This window comes from Pseudophryne corroboree, chromosome 3, assembly GCF_028390025.1.
Source record: "Pseudophryne corroboree isolate aPseCor3 chromosome 3, aPseCor3.hap2, whole genome shotgun sequence".
Lineage (NCBI taxonomy): Eukaryota > Metazoa > Chordata > Amphibia > Anura > Myobatrachidae > Pseudophryne > Pseudophryne corroboree.
Window position 1 is genome coordinate 471978614 of NC_086446.1, and position 25954 is coordinate 472004567.

The following is a 25954-nucleotide window of genomic DNA, read 5'->3' on the forward strand; positions in this document are numbered from 1 at the left end:
CATTTATACACATGCCACACATAATGCCCCTTATTTACACATATGCCAAACACTATTACACAACCAACCTACCCGCACACAGCACTCACATGGACGCTAACACTGTGACCTCTGCCTCTGCTTGGATACAGATGGTCCTCATACATCTTGCCTCAATACGCTGTGCAGCAGAAGAGTCAGCTGATAGCTCTGCTAAAGTCGGGCGCCTTTTTGCCGAAAATGTATCTTATTTGCATTACTATGTGACTATGATGATTAAAATTATTTGCGGCATGCCTATATTGTGTGTGTGACTGTCACTGTATCTGCATACAAAATGCTACGTTACAGTGATTTCCAGGAATACACTGTAACGTAGCATTTCATATGCAGATAGAGCCGCAGTCACACACAGAATATAGGCATGCTGCATATCACTTTAATCAGCAGAAGCTGCTTGTGCCCCAAGGCATTTCAAATGTCCTAGGCATTTGCCTATGCCTAGGCCCGGCTCTGTATGTAGCCCTGATGTGAGATGTCAATGTGTAGCCCTGCTGTATAATGTAGATGTGATGTCAGTGCGTAGCCCTAATGTGAGATGTCAGTGTGTAGCCCCAATGTGTAATGTAGGTGTGGTGTCAGTGTGTAGCCCTGCTGTGTAATATTGGTGTTATGTCGGTGTGTAGCCCTGCTGTGTAATGTAGATGTGGTGTCAGTGTGTAGCCCTGCTATGTAATGTAGATGTGGTGTCAGTGTGTAGCCCTGCTGTGTAATATAGGCGTGACGTTAGTAGGTAGCCCTGCTGTGTAATGTAGATGTGATGTCAGTATGTAGCCTTGCCCTGTAATGTAGGTGTGATATCAGTGTGTAGCCCTGTAGTGTTACGTAGGTGGGATGTCAATATGTAGCCCTGATGTGAGATGTCAGTGTGTAGCCCTGTCCTGTAATATAGGTGAGATGTAAGTGTGTAGCATTGCCGTGTAATGTAGATGTGATGTCAGTATGTAGCTCTGTCCTGTAATGTAGGTGTTATGTCAGTGTGTACAGGGACATTTTTTTGTATGGGCTCAAGGGGCAGTTTCCCTAGGCTGATAGCTGAGGCTCCCCTTTTTCCAGGGGTACCAGATTTTTTAAAATCGGCCCTTGGGAACCGGTGATATCCAACATCAAAACAGTAGTCCCCATGAGAGCATGTTAATTACATTTCTCAGCCAGATATCTCGAGTTCTGTCTGACAGAGTTTTTCTGAGGATATACTCCAAAAGCTGGGACTCTCCCCTTTCAGTCGACACTGGCATCTTGCCTCTAATATGCCCAGAACAATAGATATCAGCCTTCCAGCAGCTGTTCCCTGCGCCAGCTTCGCACGCATGGTATGCAGGTTTAGATTTTCGTCGGTAAATTGCTCTGGCTCCTGAACTCTGATCCCCAAGTCCCTAGTACATCCTGAAAGGTGGGACTATCTAGATTTTTAGCCCAATGAAAACTAAAATCTATTTCCAGGAACTGGAGATATCTGCAGTCCAGCAAGCTGCCCTCGCACTGGAAAATGATGAATATTAAGCCCACTCCACTATCCACCCCTCCCCTGCATATTAAACATCCCCTGCCACCCTGGAAGTCATGTATCAGGCTCCCTTCATTCAGCCCAATGCCCCCGTCTACAGTATAGTGTTCTTTCTCCAGCCCCATCTCCCACCATCTGTGCAGTAAAGGAGTAGTTAGCAGAAATTGCTGCTCCAGGTCCTACATGCTGAGCGGAAGATAGAACACCCCCTACCGCTCGCGGAACATCAAAGCTGCCGCTAATAGCACCCCCCACCCCTACCGCTGGAGGATGGGTAGGGTCCTCAGTGCATTGTTTTGCCCAGGGGCCTACACTGCAGTTAAGACAGCCCTGAGTGTGTAGACCTGCTGTGTAGTATAGGTGTGATGTCAGTGTGTAGCCCTGCTGTGTAATGTAGGTGTGAGGTCAGTGTGTAGCCCCAATGTGAGATGTCAGTGTGTAGCCCTGTCCTGTAATGTAGCTGTGATGTCAGTGTGTAGCCTGTCCTGTAATGTAGCTGTGATGTCAGTGTGTAGCCAGTACTGCATTTTGTACTTTAGTTTTCACCTGCCACTGCAGGACACATCCCTGAGCAACAACATATATGCCCAAACGTGAAGATAGGCATGCCCCTTGGGATTAATGTGACATACAACCCACATCTCAATGGCACGCCATGCTCCACGCGGTGCATTACAGAGCGTGCTGTAATCTCCCTGAAACTACTTTTCAAAAGCAGGCAAGTATGTTTTGTATATCGACTTAAGAGGTTTGTGGTTGTTGTTGTTTTTTTTTACCATATAATAAACCAGTATCAAAAAAGAAATTATATTGTTCATTAGAGTAAAACTTATGTGAAATGTCACAAAATACTAAATAATTAAATATTAAATGTTATAATATGAAAACAAAAAATACTTCTAATATAGGAAACAAAATGAAAAAAGGGTGTTATTTTTATAAAAATGTCAAGAAAATTAACCAAAATCAAATATGACTCTGTTGTGGTTCTTGTTTCAACAAGGTCCACCTTCCAAAATAGCAAAAAAGCAGGCTTCTATATGTACTTTAGGTCTACACATAAAAAATAAAAAAAATCTGAACTTACTGCATTTATTTATGGGTTGTTATTTTTTGTAAGTGCAAATTGTTATTATATCAATTTGAGGTAAAAAAAAAATTCGATTGAAAATTAGATTTACTATATATGGTTTCAGTTTATTGTCTGTTTATCACAATAATCACCAGGCATAAATTTGTATGCGGTCACATAGTTTGAAAAGGGACTCTCTATATTCAAACGACGGTGCCCTCATCTTTCTATGTAAAGGGGCCCATACATCAGCAAACACAATTTATTGTTTCGCAGATCCTGTGTTTTATTTCTCAGATATATTGTTAGGCTAAGCCATCTGACTTGCCCATACATTACAGATATATTTCAGTCATTTGCAGATCATTTTCAGTTAACCAGATCCGCCAATCGTGAAAGACTCATCAGTTTGTTAAAAACATCAGATCTGCTGATTTTTGCCCATACACTAGCAAGCTACAGTCCCAATTTAGCTGTGAAATTAAACATGTTGAAAAGTCTGATTTAACAATCCTAATTGATTTGTGGCCGAAATCTGCGATCTGTGAACCCCATACATTGCAGATTTTTTGACACAATCATCTGCAAAACATCAGATTGTCCTAATTTATCACAGGTGTATGGGCCCCTTTACACAGTGGGAAAATAGAGGGACCAAAAGTTTTTTACATTTTTTTTTTTAACCTCACAGTGCGGTCAGCGCATATGTACGTCACAACTTCACTTCCTGATGTGCCCATCAGTTGTCTGCATATCCCCCACTGGTCATTATTATTATTATTATTTCACTCTACTCCCACCTCCTCCCCCACACCCCTCGCAGGACGTGCTGAGTCACAGCTTTAGTTTACATGTGTCTGATGAGTAGGACCAGAATTAGCGACCTTACTGAAATAATTTTTTTCATACAATGCTAAAACAACATTGAGCATTTTAGTGTCCGGGTAAGGCAGTCTTTATCATATAAAAACCTACTTTGATTTATAATATTTACCATTTTAATACTAACATTTTTAAATTGTTTTGAGAAATATTCTAAATTTGGCAGCAGAATTTGGCCTGTGTACCCAGTGGATTTTGGCCTATGTGAAGTGGATTCTCCTACCATTTCCTTCCACACAGAGTCTCCCAATTTTATTACGCCCAGATTTTTCTCTTATCATAATCCACTCACACAACAGCAAAATTATAAATTGACACTGCCGTCATTATAGCTCTACTTATAGACTAGAAATTCTGCAAAATGTGGAATTTACAAATACAGCGCGTAATGCTATTCCGTGCAGCGAGCACAAGTGGACTTCATCGCTGGAACTTCTCTAGAAAATGTTTTTTTTCCAACACTAAACTTTACTTACGCTAAAATTCAACGTGATTGCACTGATCTCTAGCTGGGAATGGGATTAAAACCCTGAGCCAAAGTTAATGTGTAAGCATTTTGTTCAAGGGTTAGCAGAAAAGTCTTGCATAAAAAGGCAGCGTCTCAGAGGAGCCCACATTATACAGCTGAGAGAAAGTCAGTGACATGCCTGTCGGGTGCCTATTTGCATGTCATTACCTAACTATTGTCTGCAGCTTATATTTGTCTGAAATGCAAATTCTAAATATTAATTGGAACTCTTTAGTTCCACTTTATTCCCATTTCTCTCAAAGAACCACTTTCATATTTCAACAGAAACCTCTGAAGACCCCGTGCGGTTGACGGTTCCAGACTGTTGATGTAGCTCTTGTATAAGAAAGAACAAGCTCTAAATACTGTTCCCTAAATGACAGACCTGGAAACACTTCCACACACAATTAACTTCTAAATGATGTTAATAAAAAAGGGTTGGTTTTTTTCTTCTTTTTTTCTTGCATTTCAAGAAACAAAACAACTGTGGATATTTGTATCAAAATGCAGATTCAACTGTTAAATCGTACTAATTTACTTATTTTATGTTATTATATGGATTCTGTTCTGACATAATATATATACGATGGGGAAGAAATTATTGCAGCAAACAACTCACAATGGCATTGAATGGATTAACTTCACTATTTTGAGATATTCAAAACTGAACCAGAGTTCGGCCATAAGAAGGCACAGATTCTCTACCTAGCCCTTACATTTTTATTCACCAATCACTGCAATAATCACTAACCAGCTTTCTATTTATATACTCTGCTTTTTTTTTTTTTTTAAATCAAGTATTTTTATTGTTTTGCAAGAGAAAAACAAAAGAAAACATTACAACAAAAATTCAAATAACATTTCAAAATCAAATTTGTGCTTTGGAAGTAGCTCCTCTACACATTAATTACATTATGTGGATATAGGACACAGTCACATCCACTCCTCAGAACATATTAAAAACAGATATAGAAGAATGAAAATAAGGATCAAATATCGTGCTAGAATACATAAGAAAAGAATAAAGGGAGGCGAGCCGGGCCGTACCCGAAGCAGTACACCGCTGCCACCGACACACATACTCATTATTTAAGGCTGGGGGTCAATAGAGTACGGAGAGTTCCTCCAAAGAGCCCAAATCCTATCAAATTTCAATAGAGAATTACGTTTAGTGTACATAAATCGTTCATGGGAAAGAGTGGAGTTTACAAGGGCAACCCATTCAGCAGATGACGGAGGAGCACGAGCCATCCAGGTACGAGCAATACACACCCGGGCCAATGCTAGAGCAATATTCACATAAAGACAGGAGTGAAGCGGGAGGCGGTCCCTCAAATCAAGACCGAATATACAAATACGCGGAGTCAACAACGGGATCCGAATACCCGTACGGGCAACAGATGTCGTGACATCCTCCCAAAAGGCATACACCCGCGGGCACTGCCAGAGCAAGTGCCAGAACCCAGCAGCCGGAGCAGAGCATTTCGGGCATTTATCAGAGGTCGAGCCTCCAAATTTAAAAAGACGAGAAGGAGTCCAGTAGACCCTATGTAAGATATAAAGCTGTATTTGCTGGAATCTAGCACCCGCCGAGGCCGCACGCTGGGAGGCCAATACATGATTCCAATCCTCCTCACCAATTTCACCTAAATCATGCATCCATTTAGCCTTGAGGGTGGGCATCCCACCCGAGGAGAGAAGTGAGGAGTATGAAGCAGAAACCCTTCCACGAGAAGGCAGAGTACGAATTAATTTATGAACAGGGGATTCAGAAAGTTGTGGAGCAGAGCCCCGCCACTGTGCCATTAGAGCATGCCTGAGCTGTAAATAACGAAAAAAAACATTGTCTAGGGATACCATATGTAGTGGACAGATACTCATAACTATGTAGTACCCCATCCTGATAAAGTTGCCCCACTGCTGTCACCTCATATAAAGTCCAAATCAAACCACCCTCCATTTTAAAGAGCTTGGAGAAATTTCTATTATTCCAAAGTGGAGAGCAGGGGTCCACCGTGGCATCTCCCAGCAGCTTCTCAGCCGCCAACCATACCCTACGAGCCTGTTGCAACAATGGGGGAAGAGAGGTAAACGGAGTATTAGCTAATAAAAACTGCAACGCAACAATGGGGGAAGAGAGGTCAACGGAGTATTAGCTAATAAAAACTGCAACGGAGAAAAGGAGTGGCCAGCCCTGTCTAAAAGAGCCACTGGAAGGCTCCCATAATCCCCAGGAGTAACCCATTCATAAAGTTGTACAAGTTGGGCAGCCAAATAATATAACCGTATATCCGGCAAGGCCAAACCACCCTCAGCTATGGGTCTACTAAGTGTTTTACATACGCTTAGCACCCCAGATAAAGGAAGTAATATATCGGGAAATCAACGAAAATTGTGAGGCAGGGATATAAACCGGTGAATTCTGCAGTATATAAAGAAACTTGGGTTGAATAATCATTTTGATAATATTTACACGGCCCGTCACAGTTAAAGGGAGTTTCTGCCAGATGCGTGCCTTCATACGCAGATTATCAATCTGGGGGGTCAGATTCAGGGTAACAAAATCTTTAGGGCAGTGAGAGATATGAATACCAAGATATTTAAATTGAGTGCACCATTGGAGGAGGGGAAGATCATAAGAAGGTCGGGGTAAAGTAGAGGGACTTAACGGGAACACCACAGATTTGCTCCAGTTAATACAAATACCTGAAAAAAAACCAAATTCCCGTAGCAATTCCAAAAGGGCAGGCAATGAGGGGGATACATCTTTTAAGAATAAGATCATGTCGTCCGCATACAACCCAATTTTCTCCTCCTGGCCCGCAACCCAGAGCCCCGCTATATTAGCCGCGGCCCTAACTACGCAGGCCAAGGGTTCCACAGCAAGAGCAAAAAGCAGCGGGGACAGAGGACACCCCTGTCGAGTACCCCTCTGCAACAAAAAAAGATTCAGTAGTAAAACCATTAACCACAACTCTCGCAGCTGGACAGGAATATAAAAGTTTAACCCAGGACAAAAAGGTCGGGCCTACCCCAAATCTGGCAAGGGACTACCAGAGATAAACCCATTCTACGGAATCAAAAGCACAGGCAGCATCGAGAGAAACCACAATCGCGCCGTCCAAATCATCCCCTGCCAACTGCATATACGTAAATAATCGCCTGAGATTGATGGTGGTAGATCTGCCCGGCATAAAGCCAGTTTTATCACAATGTACTAACTCCAGGACCACGGTATTAAGTCGGAGCGCTAACAGTTTGGCAAGAATTTTAATGTCAGTTGACAATAGGGAGATAGGACGGTACGAGTCTAAAAGAAGGGGATCTTTACCCGGCTTCGGTATTAGTACCACCAGTGCCTCTGCCATAGATGGGGGAAGAATGCCACCCCGTAACAACAACTAAAAAAATAACAGAAGTTTAGGGGCAAAAAAATCCAAATGGGTCTTATACAGTTCGATAGGGAGACCATCAACCCCTGGGGCCTTATTATTGGGAAAAGACATAATGGCATTTTTAATCTCCTCTAATGTAAAGGGGGCATTCAAAAATGGTCATGACTCAGGACTTAGAGAAGGAACCTCTATTTTAGAAAAATAATTACACAATGTTGAGTACGTATACTGCACCTTGGATCTATAAACATCTGAAAAGTGTGTGTAGAAACTAGAAGCTATAGAAGGGGTGTCAGTGCATACAACACCAGACACACTCCTAATGCTATGCACAGTGACGGGGGGGCAACTCCTGCCTTGCCAGGTAGGCCAAAAACCTTCCCGAACGATCTCCCTGAATATAAAAATCATGGGCTCGGAAAAGCAAACTCCTCTTGGATTTATGAAGGAGTAGGTCCGTCAACTGCTTATGGACAACCAGCCATTCCACCCGATCCGCGGCGAGGCCACTACGCAAATAGGTCTGTTCAAGCTCCGCACTCCTCCTCTCCAGCTCCCCCTCAAGCCGTCTACTAGACACTTTCAGCTGGGCAACTCTGGATATTAATGAACCCCGAAGAAAAGCCTTATAAGCATCCCATATCAATAAAGCATTATCACAAATAGGGTTATTAGTGAAAAACTCCTCCCAAAGCGCAATTAGTTCGGAGGCTGCACCCATTAGGGTCAGCCAGAAAGGATTAAACTTCCAGAATGATGCCCCCCTTGGTATATCAAAACCTATAGACAACAATATAGGGGAGTGATTAGAAATCCCACGTGATAAGTATCTCACCGAGGAAACACAGGGAAGTAGGGAGCGTGTAAGCAGCGCCATATCAATACGGGAAAATACCCCATACGAGCCTGAGAAACAGGAAAAACAACTATCTGTGGGGTTACGCAAGCGCCAGACATCCACTAGGCCAAGTTCAGAAATCAGACGGGCAAAGGCAATTAGAATGGAAAGTGGAGTGAAACGCCCACCCCACCCAAGGCTTTTTAAGTGAGAGAACTCGACTACCAATAAGATGTGTCTCCATGAGACAGACCAATCTAGGATTTTGAGACTTAATATACTTTAAAACTAGGGAACGTTTAACCTTATCATTAAGGCCTCTAACGTTCCATGAGAAAACGTTCACCATAGTAGCACATAGCATTCGAGTATGGCAACAGTAAGCCAACCGCACTCCAGCACGGTACCAGCCATCCCCCACACAAAAATAAAATAACCATAATCCAGCACTTTCAGAGCAAAGTAGCACAAGAAAAACACATAAAAAAATACAAAAAACATTGATAAGAAAAATAACAAATCCCAACCGCCCCCTCCCCGCATACCAACCCAAACATAGGTACACCTATTCCCAAACATTAAACTGATTCTAGAAGAGAATCAATAAACTTAAAATAAACTATCTGTGGGGCAACTAAACCCCATAACCTCGAGGACATGAAGTCCCCAGCCTATCGTCAAAAGAAACTTGCCCATGCCAAGCATTCACCAGCCCTGGCAAAAAGAAAACTTTCTCAGAAAAACGCAATATTCAAATAAGAAACACATATATAAGTATAAAAGTCCCTCAGGGTGGAGCAGCAGGAGGTTGAGGTCGAAGATCAATCCAGGCAGATGCTTCTCTCGGAGTAAAATAACAGAACATAAATGCTAAGAGAAGAGAAAAGCAATGTATACAAGAAAAATTCACATAAAAGTCTCTCAGGGTAGGGCAGCACGAGGTTGAGGTTGTAGATCAATCCAGGCAGATGCATCCCTGGGTGTATCAAAGAAATTAGTGCAATTGCCGGACACCACCCGAAGACGAGCAGGATATAGCATAGAATATTGTAGCTGAAGAGTACGAAGCCGCTGTTTAACCTGCGTAAACTGCGCGCGGGACTTCTGGACCTCAGCCGAGAAGTCCTGAAACACAGACACCCTCTGACCTCCATGCTCCAGCGGGCCCTTAATCCTAGCAAGTCGTAGGATGGTATCCCTGTCCTTGTAATGAAGAATTTTAGCGATGAATGTCCTAGGCGGTGCGCCCGGGGGAAGAGGACGAGTAGGAACACGGTGAGCCCTCTCAATAGCAAACTGTGGAGTAAACGAATCCTTGCCGAATGTGGATAGCAGCCAGGATTCCAGGAATTGTTCTGGTTGAGAACCCTCCGCCTTTTCTGGTAGGCCCACAAGACGAACATTGTTCCGTCTAAGACGCCCCTCGATATCCGTCAATTTAAGCTTCCACGCAGACATCTCTGTTTCCAGGGAAGTGAGACGGACGGGGATAGGTGTACAGGAGTCTTCCAACGAAGAAATGCGGTTCTCCGTCTCTCCAACTCTATCCCGGAGCTTCTGCATATCTTGGCGTATAAGGGAAATGTCAATATGAACCTCCGCCACCCTATCCGTGAGCCGCTTCTCAGAATCCGTAATGGCTTGCAGAAGTTGAGACATGGTGACCTCAGCAGCTTCCGCCATGCTGGACAAGGGGGGAGAGGAGGGGGCCGGCGACGATGCAGAAGAAACAGGAGTGCGCTCTACGTGAGCAAATTGCGCTAAACGGGCCGCAGCAGAGGAACGACGTCTTCGGACCATCAGGTTTATAGAACAGGGTCCGACGAATAGGAGGTATGTTATAAATCTCAGGACAGGCGGAAATGTAGAGGCAGAAGGAAGGCACGGGTATGTCAGCGTCAATACAGGAACATGCACTGTGATAAGTGTTTCAGCGGTGAGCCATGCAGCACTGGAGCACAGAGGAGGAGGAGGGGGGGGTGAGGGGGTAGTAAATGCAGGAGAGAGGCCACCAATCCGCACAACCCCACAACTCTCAGCCACAGTTAACAGGAGAGAACTACAAGTCACAGCAGGGTCACAGAAACTATTCTCTCACACAGATAGCAGGGACAGATGTGATGGTAGTGCAGGGATTCCCCACACAGTAAAGTCCTGCAGCGGTCCAGGCACAGGACACTACACCGACAGGCAGTGGAGGGGAGAGTGACCCTCCAGACAGGATAGGCAGCAGGGGGAGTCCGGGCGGGAGCAAGACCGCGCTCCCCGCCAGTCCCAAGATGGCGCCCGCCAGCTACCAATCCTCCAGGAGCAGATCCAGCACCAGAGGGGGAGACAGGGCGCAGCTCACCCAGGACAGCAGGTGCCGCGGAACGCGCTCCGGGTGTAGACAGCGTCCGCGGCGCAGTCAGCCAGGAGAACGAGCAGGCGGAGATCGCGACCTCCGCCAACCACAATATGGCGCCCGGCAGGGACACACAAGCAGCGGCTCCACAGCGGGATTCCAACACAGGAGGGGGGCAGACTTTCAGGCGCCCACGGCGGCGGGATCTAGCGGTTCTTCCCCCAGGTAACAGCAGAGCAAAGCAGGGCAGTTGGGGGATATAAGCAGGGCCACGGACCTGGGCAGGGTAAATTCAAGATGGCGCCGGCCGCATGCAGGCCGGTCCCAGCCAGGGAAGCACAGCACCTTGAAAAGCCACCAGCAATGAAACAGGGCATAAAATCACCCTTCAGCACGGCTCAGAATGGTCAGGAGCCCTTCAGAGAACTGTAGGGCCCAGTGGGCATTCACACAGGGCAGCAGGATATTATACAGGAGTATGTAGGCTGGGGAGCTAGGAGATCACGTCCTACTCCATATCCAGCTAGGCCACGCCCCTTTATATACTCTGCTTTAATTGAAAACACATACTACTAGATTTCATTTATTTTACTATAAATAACCTAAAAATTACTATATGTAATTGGACATTAATATATATATATATATATATATATATATATATACACAGTATATATATATATATATATATATATATATATATATACACATACACATACATACATACAGTTGTGCTCATAAGGTTACATACCCTAGCAGAATTTGTGATTTTCTGGCCATTTGTCAGAGAATATGAATGATAAACTCACAAACTTTTCTTTCACTCATGGTTAGTGGTTGGGTGAAGCCATTTATTGTCAAACAACTATGTTTACTCTTTTTAAATCATAATGACAACAGAAACTACCCAAATGACTCTGATCAAAAGTTTACATACCCTGGAGATTTTGGCCTGATAACATGCACACAAGTTGACACAAACGGGTTTGAATGGCTACTAAAGGTAACCATCCTCACCTGTGATCTGTTTGCTTGTAATAAGTGTGTGTGTATAAAAGGTCAGTGAGTTTCTGGACTCCTGAAAGACCCTTGCATCTTTCATCCAGTGCTGTACTGACGTGTATGGATTCTGAGTCATGGGGAAAGCAAAAAAATTGTCAAAGGATCTGCGGGAAAAGGTTATTGAACTGTATAAAACAGGAAAGGGATATAAAAAGATATCCAAGCAATTGAGAATGCCAATCAGCAGTGTTCAAACTCTAATTAAGAAGTGGAAAATGAGGGATTCTGTGGAAACCAAATCACGATCAGGTAGACCAACAAAAATTGTTCGGGATGCAAAGAAAAATCCACAAATAACTTCAGCTGAAATACAGGACTCTCTGAAAAAAAGTGGTGTGGTTGTTTCAAGATGCACAATAAGGAGGCATTTGAAGAAAAATGGGCTGCATGGTCGAGTCGCCAGAAGAAAGCCATTACTACGCAAATGCCACAAAGCATCCCGCTTACAATACTCCAAACAGCACAGAGACAAGCCTCAAAACTTCTGGAACAAAGTCATTTGACTGAGGAGACCAAAATTGAACATTTTGGCCACAACCATAAACGTTACATTTGGAGAGGAGTCAACAAGGCCTATGATGAAAGGTACACCATTCCTACTGTGAAACACAGAGGTGGATCGCTGATGTTTTGGGGATGTGTGAGCTACAAAGGCACTGGAAACTTAGTCAAAATTGATGGCAAGATGAATGCAGAATGTTATCAGAAAATACTGGAGGAAAATTTGCACTCATCAGCCCAAAAGCTGTGCATGGGACGTACTTGGACGTTCCAACATGACAATGATCCAAAACACAAGGCCAAGTCGACCTGTCATTGGCTACAGCAGAATAAAGTGAAGGTTTTGGAGTGGCCATCTCAGTCTCCTGACCTCAATATCATTGAGCCACTCTGGGGAGATCTCAAACGTGCAGTTCATGCAAGACAGCCCAAGAATTTACAGGAACTGGAGGCTTTTTGCCAAGAAGAATGGGCAGCTTTACCATCTGAGAAAATAAAGAGCCTCATCCACAACTACCACAAAAGACTTCAAGCTGTCATTGATGTTAAATGGGGCAATACACGGTATTAAGAACTGGGGTATGTAAACTTTTGATCAGGGTCATTTGGGTAGTTTCTGTTGTCATTATGATTTAAAAAGAGTAAACACAGTTGTTTGACAATAAATAGCTTCACCCAACCACTAACCATGAGTGAAAGAAAAGTTTGTGAGTTATCATTCATATTCTCTGACAAATGGCCAGAAAATCACAAATTCTGCTAGGGTATGTAAACTTATGAGCACAACTGTATATGTATATACAGGGCCAGATTAATAATGGGGTGGATGGAGCTCCAGTTCCAGGCCTCCACATAAAAATAGGCCCATCCTGCTAGCAGCAGGATGGTGAACAATCATACAGCTGGCCAAACAATCATAAATCATAAGTATTAAAATAGTTTTTTTAGTTTTCTCACAAAATTATGCATATTTTCTATGTTTATGTATTTAGAAAGTAATTAGGGTTGATATTGTATAGGGTGTACACACCCATATGGCTCTGGCCACACCCGCATAGCACTAGTCACAGCTCCTCCCCTAATCAGTATAGGCCCTTGGAAATGTTCAGCTCCAGGCCAATGTGGCCCTTAATCCGGCCCTGTGTATATATAAATATAATCAGCCATTGCACAGCTGGGAACCGACATTATTCTTCCTCATCTGAAATTGTAAAACAATCATTGTGGATCATCTATAAGCCAGCAAAATAGGCAAATGCGGAGGGGGGGGGGGGGTTCCTGTTGCCTGGAGATCCCCCTCTCTAGCACACACCATGACCACTATAGCATTTGTATATAATATCATTTTACTACAGCTGCATGTTTTTAAGGTCTTCTCAGTATAACAATTAAATAATTAGCAACACCGGTGGATCTTTTAAAATGTGTCAGCCAGTAATTAATACATGTGTGTGCACCAACTAAGAGCTCTGTAAAACATGCACTGTTAGGGGTGCTCTGCTATAGTCCATCTATAGGGTTAATTATTAATACTGTAATGTGTACATATACAGTATGTCCAGGACAGTTTCCAGGTTTTCTGCTGCTCCTCCAGACTTGCTCTGGATTGGTGCCCACATCTGATATAAAGCATGCAACTCAGGCCAGTTGTCCCTACTGCCACAATTAATGGCTTACGGTTATCGCTGGTCCTGTATATGTCGGAATTATGACATACAGATCATTGCACTTTGTATAATGCATGTTATAGCTACTATAACAAACTGTCCCTTGTGGTCTAGTGCACAGGTTCTCAAACTCAGTCCTCAGGACCCCACACAGAGTGCATGTTTTGCACAGGTCTCCTCACAGAATCACAAGTGAAATAATTTGTCCACCTGTGGACCTTTAAAAATGTGTCCGTGAGTAATTAATACACCTGTGCACCTGCTGTATTACCTGCAAAACATGCACTGTGTGGGGTCCTGAGGACCGAGTTTGAGAACCTGTGGTCTAGTGGCCTCTTACCTGCTCCCAGAGTCAGTGGCGGCTCCAGCGCCTTCTTCTGAATCCCAGCGGTGCTGTGAGAGTCACTTCCGGTCATAAGGCCCTTCAGCATTCTGGTGAGTACATTTCCCTAATCCCTACCCCCTAAAGCTAACCCACCCCCTAATGCCTACCCCTAGCTTCCCCCTTAACCTACCCCTAACCTCCCCTCCGCAGCCTGACACTAACCTTCCCATCCGCAAACTATACCTGTTGGCATTCTGAAACATTTCACATAGCGACATTTCAGATGTGAACCTGTCAACATTTGAGGATGCCGAGCTAGCGCCTGTTGACAGGTTGAACCATGTCAATGTTCTGAGGTCAACACTCCTGTCACATTGAGCCCCGATCCATCATGATCAAATACAGAGTCAAAGTTTTGGTCATTACAAAATCACAATCTTTAATTTGCTGACTATTAGGTATAACACTGTCAACCCGACTAATTTTAGTAAGCTGATCTTTTCCTGCTGTAGAACACCCATGGTGCTGCCATTTTCCAGAAGCAGTATTACAATACAGGAATCAATACACCTGATACTTGTAAGCCAAAGACCTTCAGTGATGTCATTAGCCCAGAATATCGACTTCTGTGAATATTATAAAATAAGAGGCTGGGGCTTGATTGAAAGAGGGACAAACACATTTCCTAATTGGGGTTAAGTTTGTAATTAAGCCAACAACACAGAAAACCATATATTTATGCCCCGTGAATACACCCCTGCAAATTTCCAGTCATTTCCTACTTCAATAATGGGAGGCTCATTGATTAAACTCAGAAAGCATAATGTCTCTTGACATCTTTACATTTTGGTCACTGCAATCTAGTCAGGAGGTGTCCAACACCACAGCACCCAACCTCTCACTGCCAGCAGCACTGTATTCAAAATGAAGGTCCACACTGTACTTGTCTGAACTAGAGAGTCGAGGCTAACATCTGGCTTTGGTTTTCAGAATCATTATATACCACGAACAATGTTATTCCACAGTTGATTCGAAATCTGTCAGTATTTCATTGTTACAGTGCGTCTAAAGGGCCCCATACACTAGAGCGATAATGCCCGATTTCCGGCATTCGGCCCGATATATTGGATGAAATCGGGCATTTCTGAGGTGTTTCCGATCCGATGTGCGTTCCCGTGAGCATCGGATCCTCCAGATTGAATCACACATTCAATCAGGTCCGACCTGGGGGCATGGCTGGGATCGCCCAGGATACATCGTATGCAAAAGGACAGCATACGATGTATCTTGGGCGATCCTGCCGCCTGGGAGGCTGCCGGGGTGATCGCCTGCGACATGTGGTCACATAAGTGTATGGGGCCCTTTACAGTTACAGATGTGCCCTCATTCATCTAGCCCCAATACGCCATGCAGAATAAGATGCCTGGCGTGAGTGAGCCGCCAGGTCTTGAGTACATCTACTAATGTCTTTATTTGCTGAAAATGCATCTTAGTCGCGTTTTGAATAGATGTGACTAGTACGCACAAGCAGACTGTGCTGCTTAATTTGATATATGGCACTTGTATATTGTGTGTGACTGAGTCTGTATATGGAGCAGAACACAACTTGTATTTGAAAAAAGCTGCGGCTGCTACATTGTAGCACTTGGTGCACAGATTCAGAGACTCAGCCACACATAGATATACAAGTGTCATATATCCAATTAAACAGCACAGTCTCCTCGTACATCTCAGATTGCATTATGACTAAGACGCATTTTCTGCAAAAGCAAAAATCAGCGAAATGACTCCAAACGCTAGAAGATTCTCATGAGAACTGGCATGCCAAGAGGCTGCTTGACGCGACTGTAGAAAAGCTGTATGAGGAGACATCTGTACATGAGGCAATGTAGCTTAAAATAATTAGAGAATATGATGAAACATCATTGAATGGATAGAAACCGCTATATTTCTCCTCTGCTGAACCAAGAGTACATCTGATGTGGGTACTGCATGCTCAATCCACCTCTAGACTAAAATGAGTATTAAAGTACAGTTGCCACACAGACAATGATTGCTATTGACAGTCAGATACACAGAACAGCTAACAGCACTGAGAGCACCTGCCAGCCATCAGCATGCAGTGAGGAGAGTCTCCACAGCAGCAACAGACCCCATGGTCAGTGCAGATAAGAATACATCAAAGACAGCAATTCATAGTACATGCAGTCACACTGTATCTGGGTTAATTGACTGTTTTGTTAAACATAGATCTATTGTTCTAGCAATGTCTTATTAATTAATAATTAAGCCATTTTCTTGTTAGAGAGGAATGCGTGCCAGTGCTATCGCCCGCTCATTTACTGTAAAGCTAGGCAGCCACCTTTACAGAGATAGCCACAGCCTCACTGCACATACGCAACCGTGCGCCATCTGAGAGGTGTGTGATTAGGATGTAAGGCACGGATGGGCAGCATATGTTCCTCTGGGGAAATCTTACCGTAGATCTCACTCTCACCATTACCGCTACCACTGTCTCTGGTGACATAACCACTTCCTCTGTACTCTGTTACCGCTGACAACCGCTGCTATCATCCTGACAACCGCTGCTATCATCCAAACCTGCGTAAGCTATTTGATGGCAGCAAAACTTCAAAATCCCTGTAGACAGAAATTAGGGGCCTATTTATTAACAGTATTTTTACTAAAATAATGTCAAAAAGGGTGTTTTCACTCCCTTTTCACATTATTTTAGTATCACCTGAATATATTAAAGGGCATTTGGAGCAGTTTTCATGAAAAACTGATCCAAACCCTTTAATTGTCATTGTTTTAGTAACCACATCGCATTCCCCATACTTATAATGGGAAATGCGATGTGGCCAAATTTACTTTAAAAAAAATAAAAAAAAATTGTAAAAAAATACTGCAGTGTTCCCTGTGATAATCTCACCAGTTTACAGCACCGCGGGTCACAGCGCAGAAGGAGGACCCGGCGCCCGGCAGCGCTCACTGGAGCTTTATCCGCCGTGGGGGTAGTCGCGAAGGGGGGGGGGGGGGGGGACCCGGCAGCTGCAACGAGCGGTGGCACATAAAAAAATACCCTGATGATGCTGCGAAGAGGCATCGCAGGGACAGAGCTTGACCGCAAGCTCTGCGATAATTGATACATCCATGCAATGTACTCAATTATCGCAGTGTGAGTTTGGTCGAGTTTATCACCTGTCATCCGCATCATCAGATGTGGATAGTGATAAATAGACCTAAGTGTTTTGTATTCTTTACTGAGTATCGTCATTCGATCGTGTACAAAATGCTTTTTGTTTGTTTATTTTTTATACATCGATATTAAATGACACTCTTTAAAAATCATTAGTCTACTCTTCTATGTCTTATTTATTGCTGATATTATCCTACCTTGATTTCTATTGATGTCTTATTACAATTTCAAGTTATACATTTTTTAAAGTCTATTATTTTTACAGCTAGCACTTATTATGTTTTTGTTAGTCAGAAAGTTGCCACCATAAAATCAAGCTGTCCAGCACTGTGGTCTGCATGCAATAGCAGCCGTTATTTGCCCTGCATGCAAAAATAATAAATGTATTGCGCTCCCTGCATTGCATTGTGGTTTGTCCATTTACTTGCTCTTTTATACCTTATTCCTAAGTTAGAATCAGGCCCATTGTGTGGTTTATACTGGTTAAATACAGATGTAGCCACACTCATCGTGGCTACATCTGCGCTAAACGAGCAGTCTCGCGCCTAGCCGTGCCGAGCTGTGGCAAATGCCGCTCCCATTTATGCGAATGGGGTGTATGCACATCTAAGAGGCGTGCACGCCCCAGACATACAAGCAGTCATCACTATAAGATGTAGTCACGATGAGTGTGGCTACATCTGTACAAGATGTCAATAATGCTGGGGCAGAAGATTCCTGAATCAATCCCTGCTGGACGGAAGACCCATTCATTACGCCGGCGGATTATAAAGATTCAGGTGGAGGCACTGCCATAAGGTAAACGGAGAGACCATAAGAAGAGTTTTACATGGGCAGAGTCCACAGCCTCGCCCACAGGCATGTACAGCGTCGCCCACAGGCACGTACAGAAGGGATGTTACATGTCAAAATGACAGTTATATCATAAGTATATTATTGTTGTCTAACATGTGATGTACCATATAATGGTCTAAGGTACCAGGATGGCCAAATCATGTGGTAGATAAGTGCACACAGCAGCAGTCACATAGGAACTGAGCCATAGGAAGAAAGATAAGGTGCAACTGAGCACAGCCAATGTTTCACAGGTTGTGATGTCAAGAAAATAAACCATAAACAATGCATCTACATAAACATCAAACGGACCGTACCACTTTTTACAGGCATGCATTATTTATAAAAATAACGGAACATTTGCAAAAGCAGCCCCCTAAACTGTGAAATGTAGTAAGTGCCTCGATAGCGAACACTATATTTTGATGGCATTAGCCATTGTAGCCTATGGGCTACATTTATTAATCTACATGTTGCTTAAACATTCAGTGAAATTAGGCTATACATTTCGTTAAATGTCCACTTGCACATCTGTGGATGGTTGTCCATGCATGAGCAGTAGCTGTTCCGGAATCCAAAAGCGGACGTAAGGTGTTTGCATTAACCAGTGCCGTAACTACGTGTGTGCCAGGTGTGCCCCCATTCCCTAAAGTTAGCGGCTTGTAATGAGTCAAATTGACTCATTACAAACCGCCTGTGCCGGAGGAGGAGTGGGAGCAGCGGAGAAGGAGGAGGGAGCCGCAGCAGCGCTATGTAATTGGTGGCGGCGTCACTGCAGCAGTACCTCTCCTTTCGCATTGGCTGGTCGGCACTGCTGTGAATGCTGGGATGCGCTTCCCTCATCCCAACATTCACAGCGGCGGCAGGCAGCCATTGCGGATTGGAGAGGGATTGCTGCATGCGGCGCAGCCAGTAATTACACTGCTCTGCTGCTCTCCCTCCTCCTCCTTCTCCCCTGCCCCCGAAGCTGCCAGCACCGAGAAGCCTGACTGCCTGAGCCGGCGGAGAGATAGTAAGTATCATCTATTCTGTCTGTCTGTCTACCTAATGTGTAAAAGGGGGACACTGTCTGCTGCAATGTGTAAAAAAGGGGACGCTGACTGCCGTAATGGGTAAAAAGGGGGACGCTGTCTGCCGTAATGGGTAAAAAGGGGGACGCTGTCTGCCGTAATGGGTAAAAAGGGGATGCAGTCTGCCGTAATGGGTAAAAAGGGGACGCAGTCTACCGTAATGTGTAAAATGGGGGACGCAGTCTACCGTAATGTGTAAAAAAGGGGTCGCAGTCTGCCCTAATGTGTAGAAAGGGGGACGCAGTCTGCCGTAATGTGTAAAAATGGGGGCGCAGTCTACCGTAATGTGTAAAAAAGGGGACGCTGTCTGCCGTAATGTGCAAAAAGGGGACGCTGTTTGCCGTAATGTGTAAAAAGGGGACGCTGTCTGCCGTAATGTGTAAAAAGGGGGATGCTGTCTGCCGTAATGTGTAAAAAGGGGATGCTGTCTGCCGTAATGTGTAAAAAGGGAATCTGTCTGCCGTAATGTGTAAAAAAGGGGACGCTGTTTGCCGTAATGTGTAAAAAGGGGACGCTGTCTGCCGTAATGTGTAAAAAGGGGGATGCTGTCTGCCGTAATGTGTAAAAAGGGGATGCTGTCTGCCGTAATGTGTAAAAAGGGGATGCTGTCTGCCGTAATGTGTAAAAAGGGAATCTGTCTGCCGTAATATGTAAAAAAGGGGACGCTGTCTGCCGTAATGTGTAAAAGGGGAATCTGTCTGCCGTAATGTGTAGAAAAGGGGACGTGGCTGCCGTTATGTGTAAAAGGGGAATCTGTCTGCCGTAATGTGTAAAAAGGGGACGCTGTCTGCCGTAATGTGTAAAAGGGGAATCTGTCTGCCGTAATGTGTAAAAAGGGGATGCTGTCTGCCGTAATGTGTAAAAGGGGAATCTGTCTGACGTGTAAAAAGGGGATGCTGTCTGCCGTAATGTGTAAAAGGTGAATCTGTCTGCCGTAATGTGTAGAAAAGGGGACGCTGTCTTCCGTAATGTGTAAAAAAGGGGATGCTGTCTGCCGTAATGTGTAGAAAAGGGGACGCTGTCTGCCGTAATGTGTAGAAAAGGGGACGCTGTCTGCCGTAATGTGTAGAAAAGGGGACGCTGTCTGCTGTAATGTGTAGAAAAGGGGACGCTGTCTGCCGTAATGTGTAAAAGGGGAATCTGTCTGCCGTAATGTGTAAAAAGGGGATGCTGTCTGCCGTAATGTGTAAAAGGGGAATCTGTCTGACGTGTAAAAAGGGGATGCTGTCTGCCGTAATGTGTAAAAGGTGAATCTGTCTGCCGTAATGTGTAGAAAAGGGGACGCTGTCTTCCGTAATGTGTAGAAAAGGGGATGCTGTCTGCCGTAATGTGTAAAAAGGGGGATGCTGTCTGCCGTAATGTGTAAAAAGGGGATGCTGTCTGTCGTAATGTGTAAAAAGGGGGGCGCTGTCTGCCGTAATGTGTAGAAAAGGGGACGCTGTCCTCCGTAATGTGTAGAAAAGGGGATGCTGTCTGCCGTAATGTGTAAAAAGGGGGATGCTGTCTGCCGTAATGTGTAAAAAGGGGATGCTGTCTGTCGTAATGTGTAAAAAGGGGGGCGCTGTCTGCAGTAATGTGTAAAATGGGGGACGCTGTCTGCAGTAATGTGTAAAAAGGGGGACGCTGTCTGCCGTAATGTGTAGAAAGTGGGACGCTGTCTGCCGCAATGTGTAGAAAGGGGGACGCTGTCTGCCGTAATGTGTAAAAAGGAGACAATGTCTGCCGTAATGTGTAAAAAGGGGACGCTGTCTGCCGTAATGTGTAAAAAGGGGACGCTGTCTGCCGTAATGTGTAAAAAGGGGACGCTGTCTGCCGTAATGTGTAAAAAGGGGACGCTGTCTGCCGTAATGTGTAAAAAGGGGACGCTGTCTGCCGTAATGTGTAAAAAGGGGGATGCGGTCTGTCGTAATGTGTAAAAAGGGGGACGCTGTCTGCCGTAATGTGCAAAAAGGGGACGCTGTCCGCCGTAATGTGTAAGAGGGGCTGTAGCTGGTGTAGTGGCGCTACTGTGCGGCGTAATTTGAATAATGGAGACTACTATAATATGTAATATGAATTGGTATTATTTTGTGGTCACACCCCTTCCCCATGAAGCAACGCCCCTATATTTTGGGCACGCTCCCACTGCCCCTTTTTTGCATAGAGGATGGGGGGGGGGCGCCGATGCCCCATCTTGCACACAGCGCTAAAATGTCTAGTTACGGCACTGGCATTAACGATCACTTTATTTACACATAGCAAGGATGGGCTCTTATTGGAATCTGTGTCCCTGCATGTGAATTTTGGTACATTCCCACAATACATAGGGGTTGATTCAGTAGTGGGTGCTATAGCACAGCCATTGATTCTTTGTATGCAGCGCCTGTGCTAAAATATGTAAAGCCACAGAAGGCGTTTTAAGAAAAAAGATGCACACTTGCGGCTTCTGTGATCTGTTGCGTGAACATTGGACACTGTGTAACTCCTCAGGCGGCCGGGGCCACTGAAGCCAAACACCAGAGCAAACAAAAGCACACCATCTCACTGCTTCACATTAACAACTGTTGGTTGCTTTTAAGCTGCACTACTACCTAGTAGGAGGTAGCCATGCAAATGCCTTTCCCCCTAGCCACAGTGCAGCTACAGCCTACATTACATGCTACATTCATTTTGTTAACCAAATTTAACTGGCAGTGGAAGGGACTGGAAGTTGAGGAGCCCCAGGGGCTGCTCCATTTCTCCCGAGGCTTCGGCTAGGGGAAGAACCCAGGATGGATCACACTTATACTTCACATTGAGAACCATAGCACCCTCCTGTTTCTACTACTATATGAAAGGGGGGGGGTACCAAAGAAACAACTGGAGCCACAATTTTGCAAATAGTCCTCAGCTGAGCACATAGGTAATTTCAAACATTTTGTAAGTGCTACTAGTTACACTAGATGCAGGCAGAAAAATGGAAAACCAAAATGGGTGTACACTACACGGGGTAATCCAGCATACCATCTGACGACATTAAATTGCAGCACCAGTGGAGGAGGCACTTAGCTGCCAAGACCCCATAATGAGAGATGTACTGCATGGAACACATTGCACCAACAGCACTGTCAGATAAAGGCAGTTCTGGTGCTGCCAGTGCTAGGTGTAGCATTAAGAGGCATACTGTGCATGTAGCAGTAAGGGTTGGGGGAATAACCCCCCAAAAAATGGGGATGGTGACAGAGTTGCTGAGGGGGGGATGGGGGGGGCAGAGCAGCTGATAGAAAGGGGCGGGGCCAAACAGTGCAGGACCGAGGTGGACTGAGATGATCCAGCATATTTGGGTGCCTTTGTTAGTTAGAACATAACAGGGAGGTGGTCATATAGATCCAACTCTTTGACCCTTGAAGCATAATCATTATTATTACAATTTATTTAGAATACAGCTGTAAAGTTCTGCAATGCAGTACAGAGCAATGAAAGAGTATAAAACAAGCTAAACAAAGCAACAACATAACATGGTGAATAGTATACATATATAAATATATCTATTGGCTTAGCTATGTGAACATATGGGGAAGAAATAACAGAAGAGGAAAAATACACCTGTATGTGGGAAAGCTTACATCCTTAACATGTTGTCTAGAAACTGCATTGGTCATACATGTATAGCTTTACATTCAACTACAAACATACATAAAATGTTAATCTGCAATGACTGCCATCCACTGTGAAAACACCATCCATGCAACTGTTTCAATTTTAAATAAAGCTGATTAAGCAGTTTTTGCAGACTGCATAGGACAATGCCTATAAAACCATCACTAATCACAAAAAAAAAAAAGACAATTAAGAGACTGTAATAACTATATTATACACATCTGGGATGATGTGGGTGATGTTATAATACACTCTGTTAATTAGTTTATTGTTGAAGTTTACTTACCCAGAAGTAATCGCAGTAACTCCACTCTCCAGGCTTTAACAGCTGCTGTTCCGGCATTGTGTCAGGGTGGGGAAAAGTTACACAGTTTATCTGCAGATGAGAGAAAACCTTTTTAATCATTTTGAATTGATACCCTTTAGATCTAAGCAGAAGGATGATTACTTCTGGTAGATTATTTAGTATCACCACACACGTCAGCAACAGTTGCATATATGTTTGTAAAAAGGGAGCTAATTTCTAGATGCGTAGGGTTTTATTAACAGTACTGTAGCAAGGATGATTGTACTATTGACCTTGGAGTACTAGAACCCGTATCATGTCAAGTTGAATGAATGTGATAACCGAGCACTTTTAATTAAAAACTAAATAAATGTTGACTTGTAAAGCCTGGAAAATAACAGTGGCAAGAACTGCATCTAAGAAGGAGAAACAGGAATTTTAAGGAGCAGTTGGTCAATGCTGAAATGTACATTAAAGTTTGCTTAAGAGGACCACCCCCGTTCTTCAGATGGCGTTGACTCCCGAAGCCCCACACTCCTTTCTAAGGGAAGGAGGTCTGGGATTGCAAAGAGGGATGCGAGCGGATCCCTCCTCTGACTCCGCACTACCATGCCCTCCAACATGACCCGCCCCACTAGGTACAAAATGCTCTGTTTCTGGACTTCCCTCTTAATTTATTATTGCCATCACCTGTGAAGAAACAGCTTTCTTATCATTTAACTAGTTCAACACAGGTGATGGAAATCATAAATTAAGAGGGAAGTCCAGAGACAGAGCATTTTGTACCTAGTGGGGCGGGTCATGTTGGCGGGTCTGCACTACGAGACCTGTGGCCATGCGCATGTGTGAATGCGGTTGGCCAGCACGGCACTAGTGCGTAACTCCGTTACTTCGGTAGCAATGTTATGGCTCTCCGGGACAGCTGCTTTTCGGAAACTGTTCCCACACCGGACCTATACTGAATTGCTCCAGTAGTTAAGCATCACTGCGAGTTGGATACATAATTATCAGGGGCCCCTAAAAGAACTGTAGGTCTCATTGTTAAAGGAAGAAAAGTAACCATTATAGCAGGGGTGGGGAACCTCCGGCCCGCGGGCCGTATATGGCCCGCAAAGCCGTTTGGTCCGGCCCACCAGTGTGTGTCAGTGAGACACGCTGCCGCTCAGTCCGGCGGCAGCGTGTCTCAGCTATCAGAACAGGGAGACAGGGAGGAGAGCGCGGCTGTCGAGTAGGAGCGGAGGCGTGTAGTACTGCAAACCAGCCGCCGGTCCGTGAGCCAATCAGAGCTCGCGGACCGGCAGCCAATCAGGAGCCGCGGCTGCCGGTCCGCGAGCTCCGATTGGCTCTCGAACCGGCGGCTGGTTTGAAGTACTACACGCCGCCGCTCCCACCAGACAGCCGCGCTCTCCTCCGTGTCCCACGGTAAGCAACACGGAGGGGAGGGGGGAGGGCATCTGTATACCTGGCACTGTGGGGGCATCTGTATACATGGCACTGTGGGGGCATCTGTATACCTGGCACTGTGGGGGCATCTGTATACCTGGCACTGTGGGGGGCATTTGTATACCTGGCACTGTGGGGGCATCTGTATACCTGGCACTGTGGGGGCATTTGTATACCTGGCACTGTGGGGGCATCTGTATACCTGGCACTGTGGGGGCATCTGTATACCTGGCACTGTGAGGGGCATTTGTATACCTGGCACTGTGAGGGGCATTTGTATACCTGGCACTGTGGGGGGCATTTGTATACCTGGCACTGTGGGGGCATCTGTATAACTGGCACTGTGAGGGGCATTTGTATACCTGGCACTGTGGGGGCATCTGTATACCTGGCACTGTGGGGACATCTGTATACCTGGCACTGTGGGGGCATCTGTATACCTGGCACTGTGGGGACATCTGTATACCTGGCACTGTGAGGGGCATTTGTATACCTGGCACTGTGGGGAAATCTGTATACCTGGCACTGTGGGGACATCTGTATACCTGGCACTGTGGGGGCATCTGTATACCTGGCACTGTGGGGGCATCTGTATACCTGGCACTGTGAGGGGCATCTGTATACCTGGCACTGTGAGGGGCATCTGTATACCTGGCACTGTGAGGGGCATCTGTATACCTGGCACTGTGAGGGGCATTTGTATACCTGGCACTGTGAGGGGCATTTGTATACCTGGCACTGTGAGGGGCATTTGTATACCTGGCACTGTGGGGGCATTTGTATACCTGGCACTGTGGGGGCAATTGTGGATCTGGCACAGCACTATTGGGGGCATATGTGTATCAAGTCCCATTTTAACTGGCCACACCCATTTTTTGGGCGCGTGCGCGCCTCCGGCGCGCACACACAGTACCTCTAAGGGGCAGACCTACTGGGGGGCAGGGTAATTTTTTAAGTTGAGAATTTTTGTACGGCCCCCGAAGAATTTTATAAATATCCAAATGGCCCTCGGTAGAAAAAAGGTCCCCCCCCCCTGCATTATAGTGATAATCTATGTATTATTTGGGAAGGGAACACTCACTTAGCACTTAATTTTATTAATTTCCTTAACACCAACAATTAAAATGTATCTTTCATCCACACTTATGACCCCATTCTGTTAATTTCCTTGCTGTGATCCTGATAGCCCATCATGGTGAAATTCTTTGTTTATTGCAATCCGTTTGTTTAAGTACCCAAAGGAATACAAAATGATGCACAAGTAAAAAAATCTTATTAAAAAAACATACAAAATAAATACATAACAAGAACACATCACAAAACAAAGAATCAAAATAGAGATGACAAGGGCCAACAAACAAGCA

At 44.8% G+C, this 25954-nt stretch overlaps 1 protein-coding gene across 5 annotated transcripts in view; it reads right to left on the bottom strand.

The window, feature by feature from the left end:
- GAS7 (growth arrest specific 7) overlaps positions 1-25954 on the bottom strand; it is a 675298-nt gene that overhangs the window by 63095 nt on the left and 586249 nt on the right. For all 5 annotated transcript variants that reach the window (XM_063960779.1, XM_063960781.1, XM_063960778.1 and 2 more), the window contains one exon: positions 23148-23237. In XM_063960779.1, coding sequence (XP_063816849.1) covers positions 23148-23237 — 90 coding nt within the window. The remainder of the gene's footprint in view (positions 1-23147; positions 23238-25954) is intronic.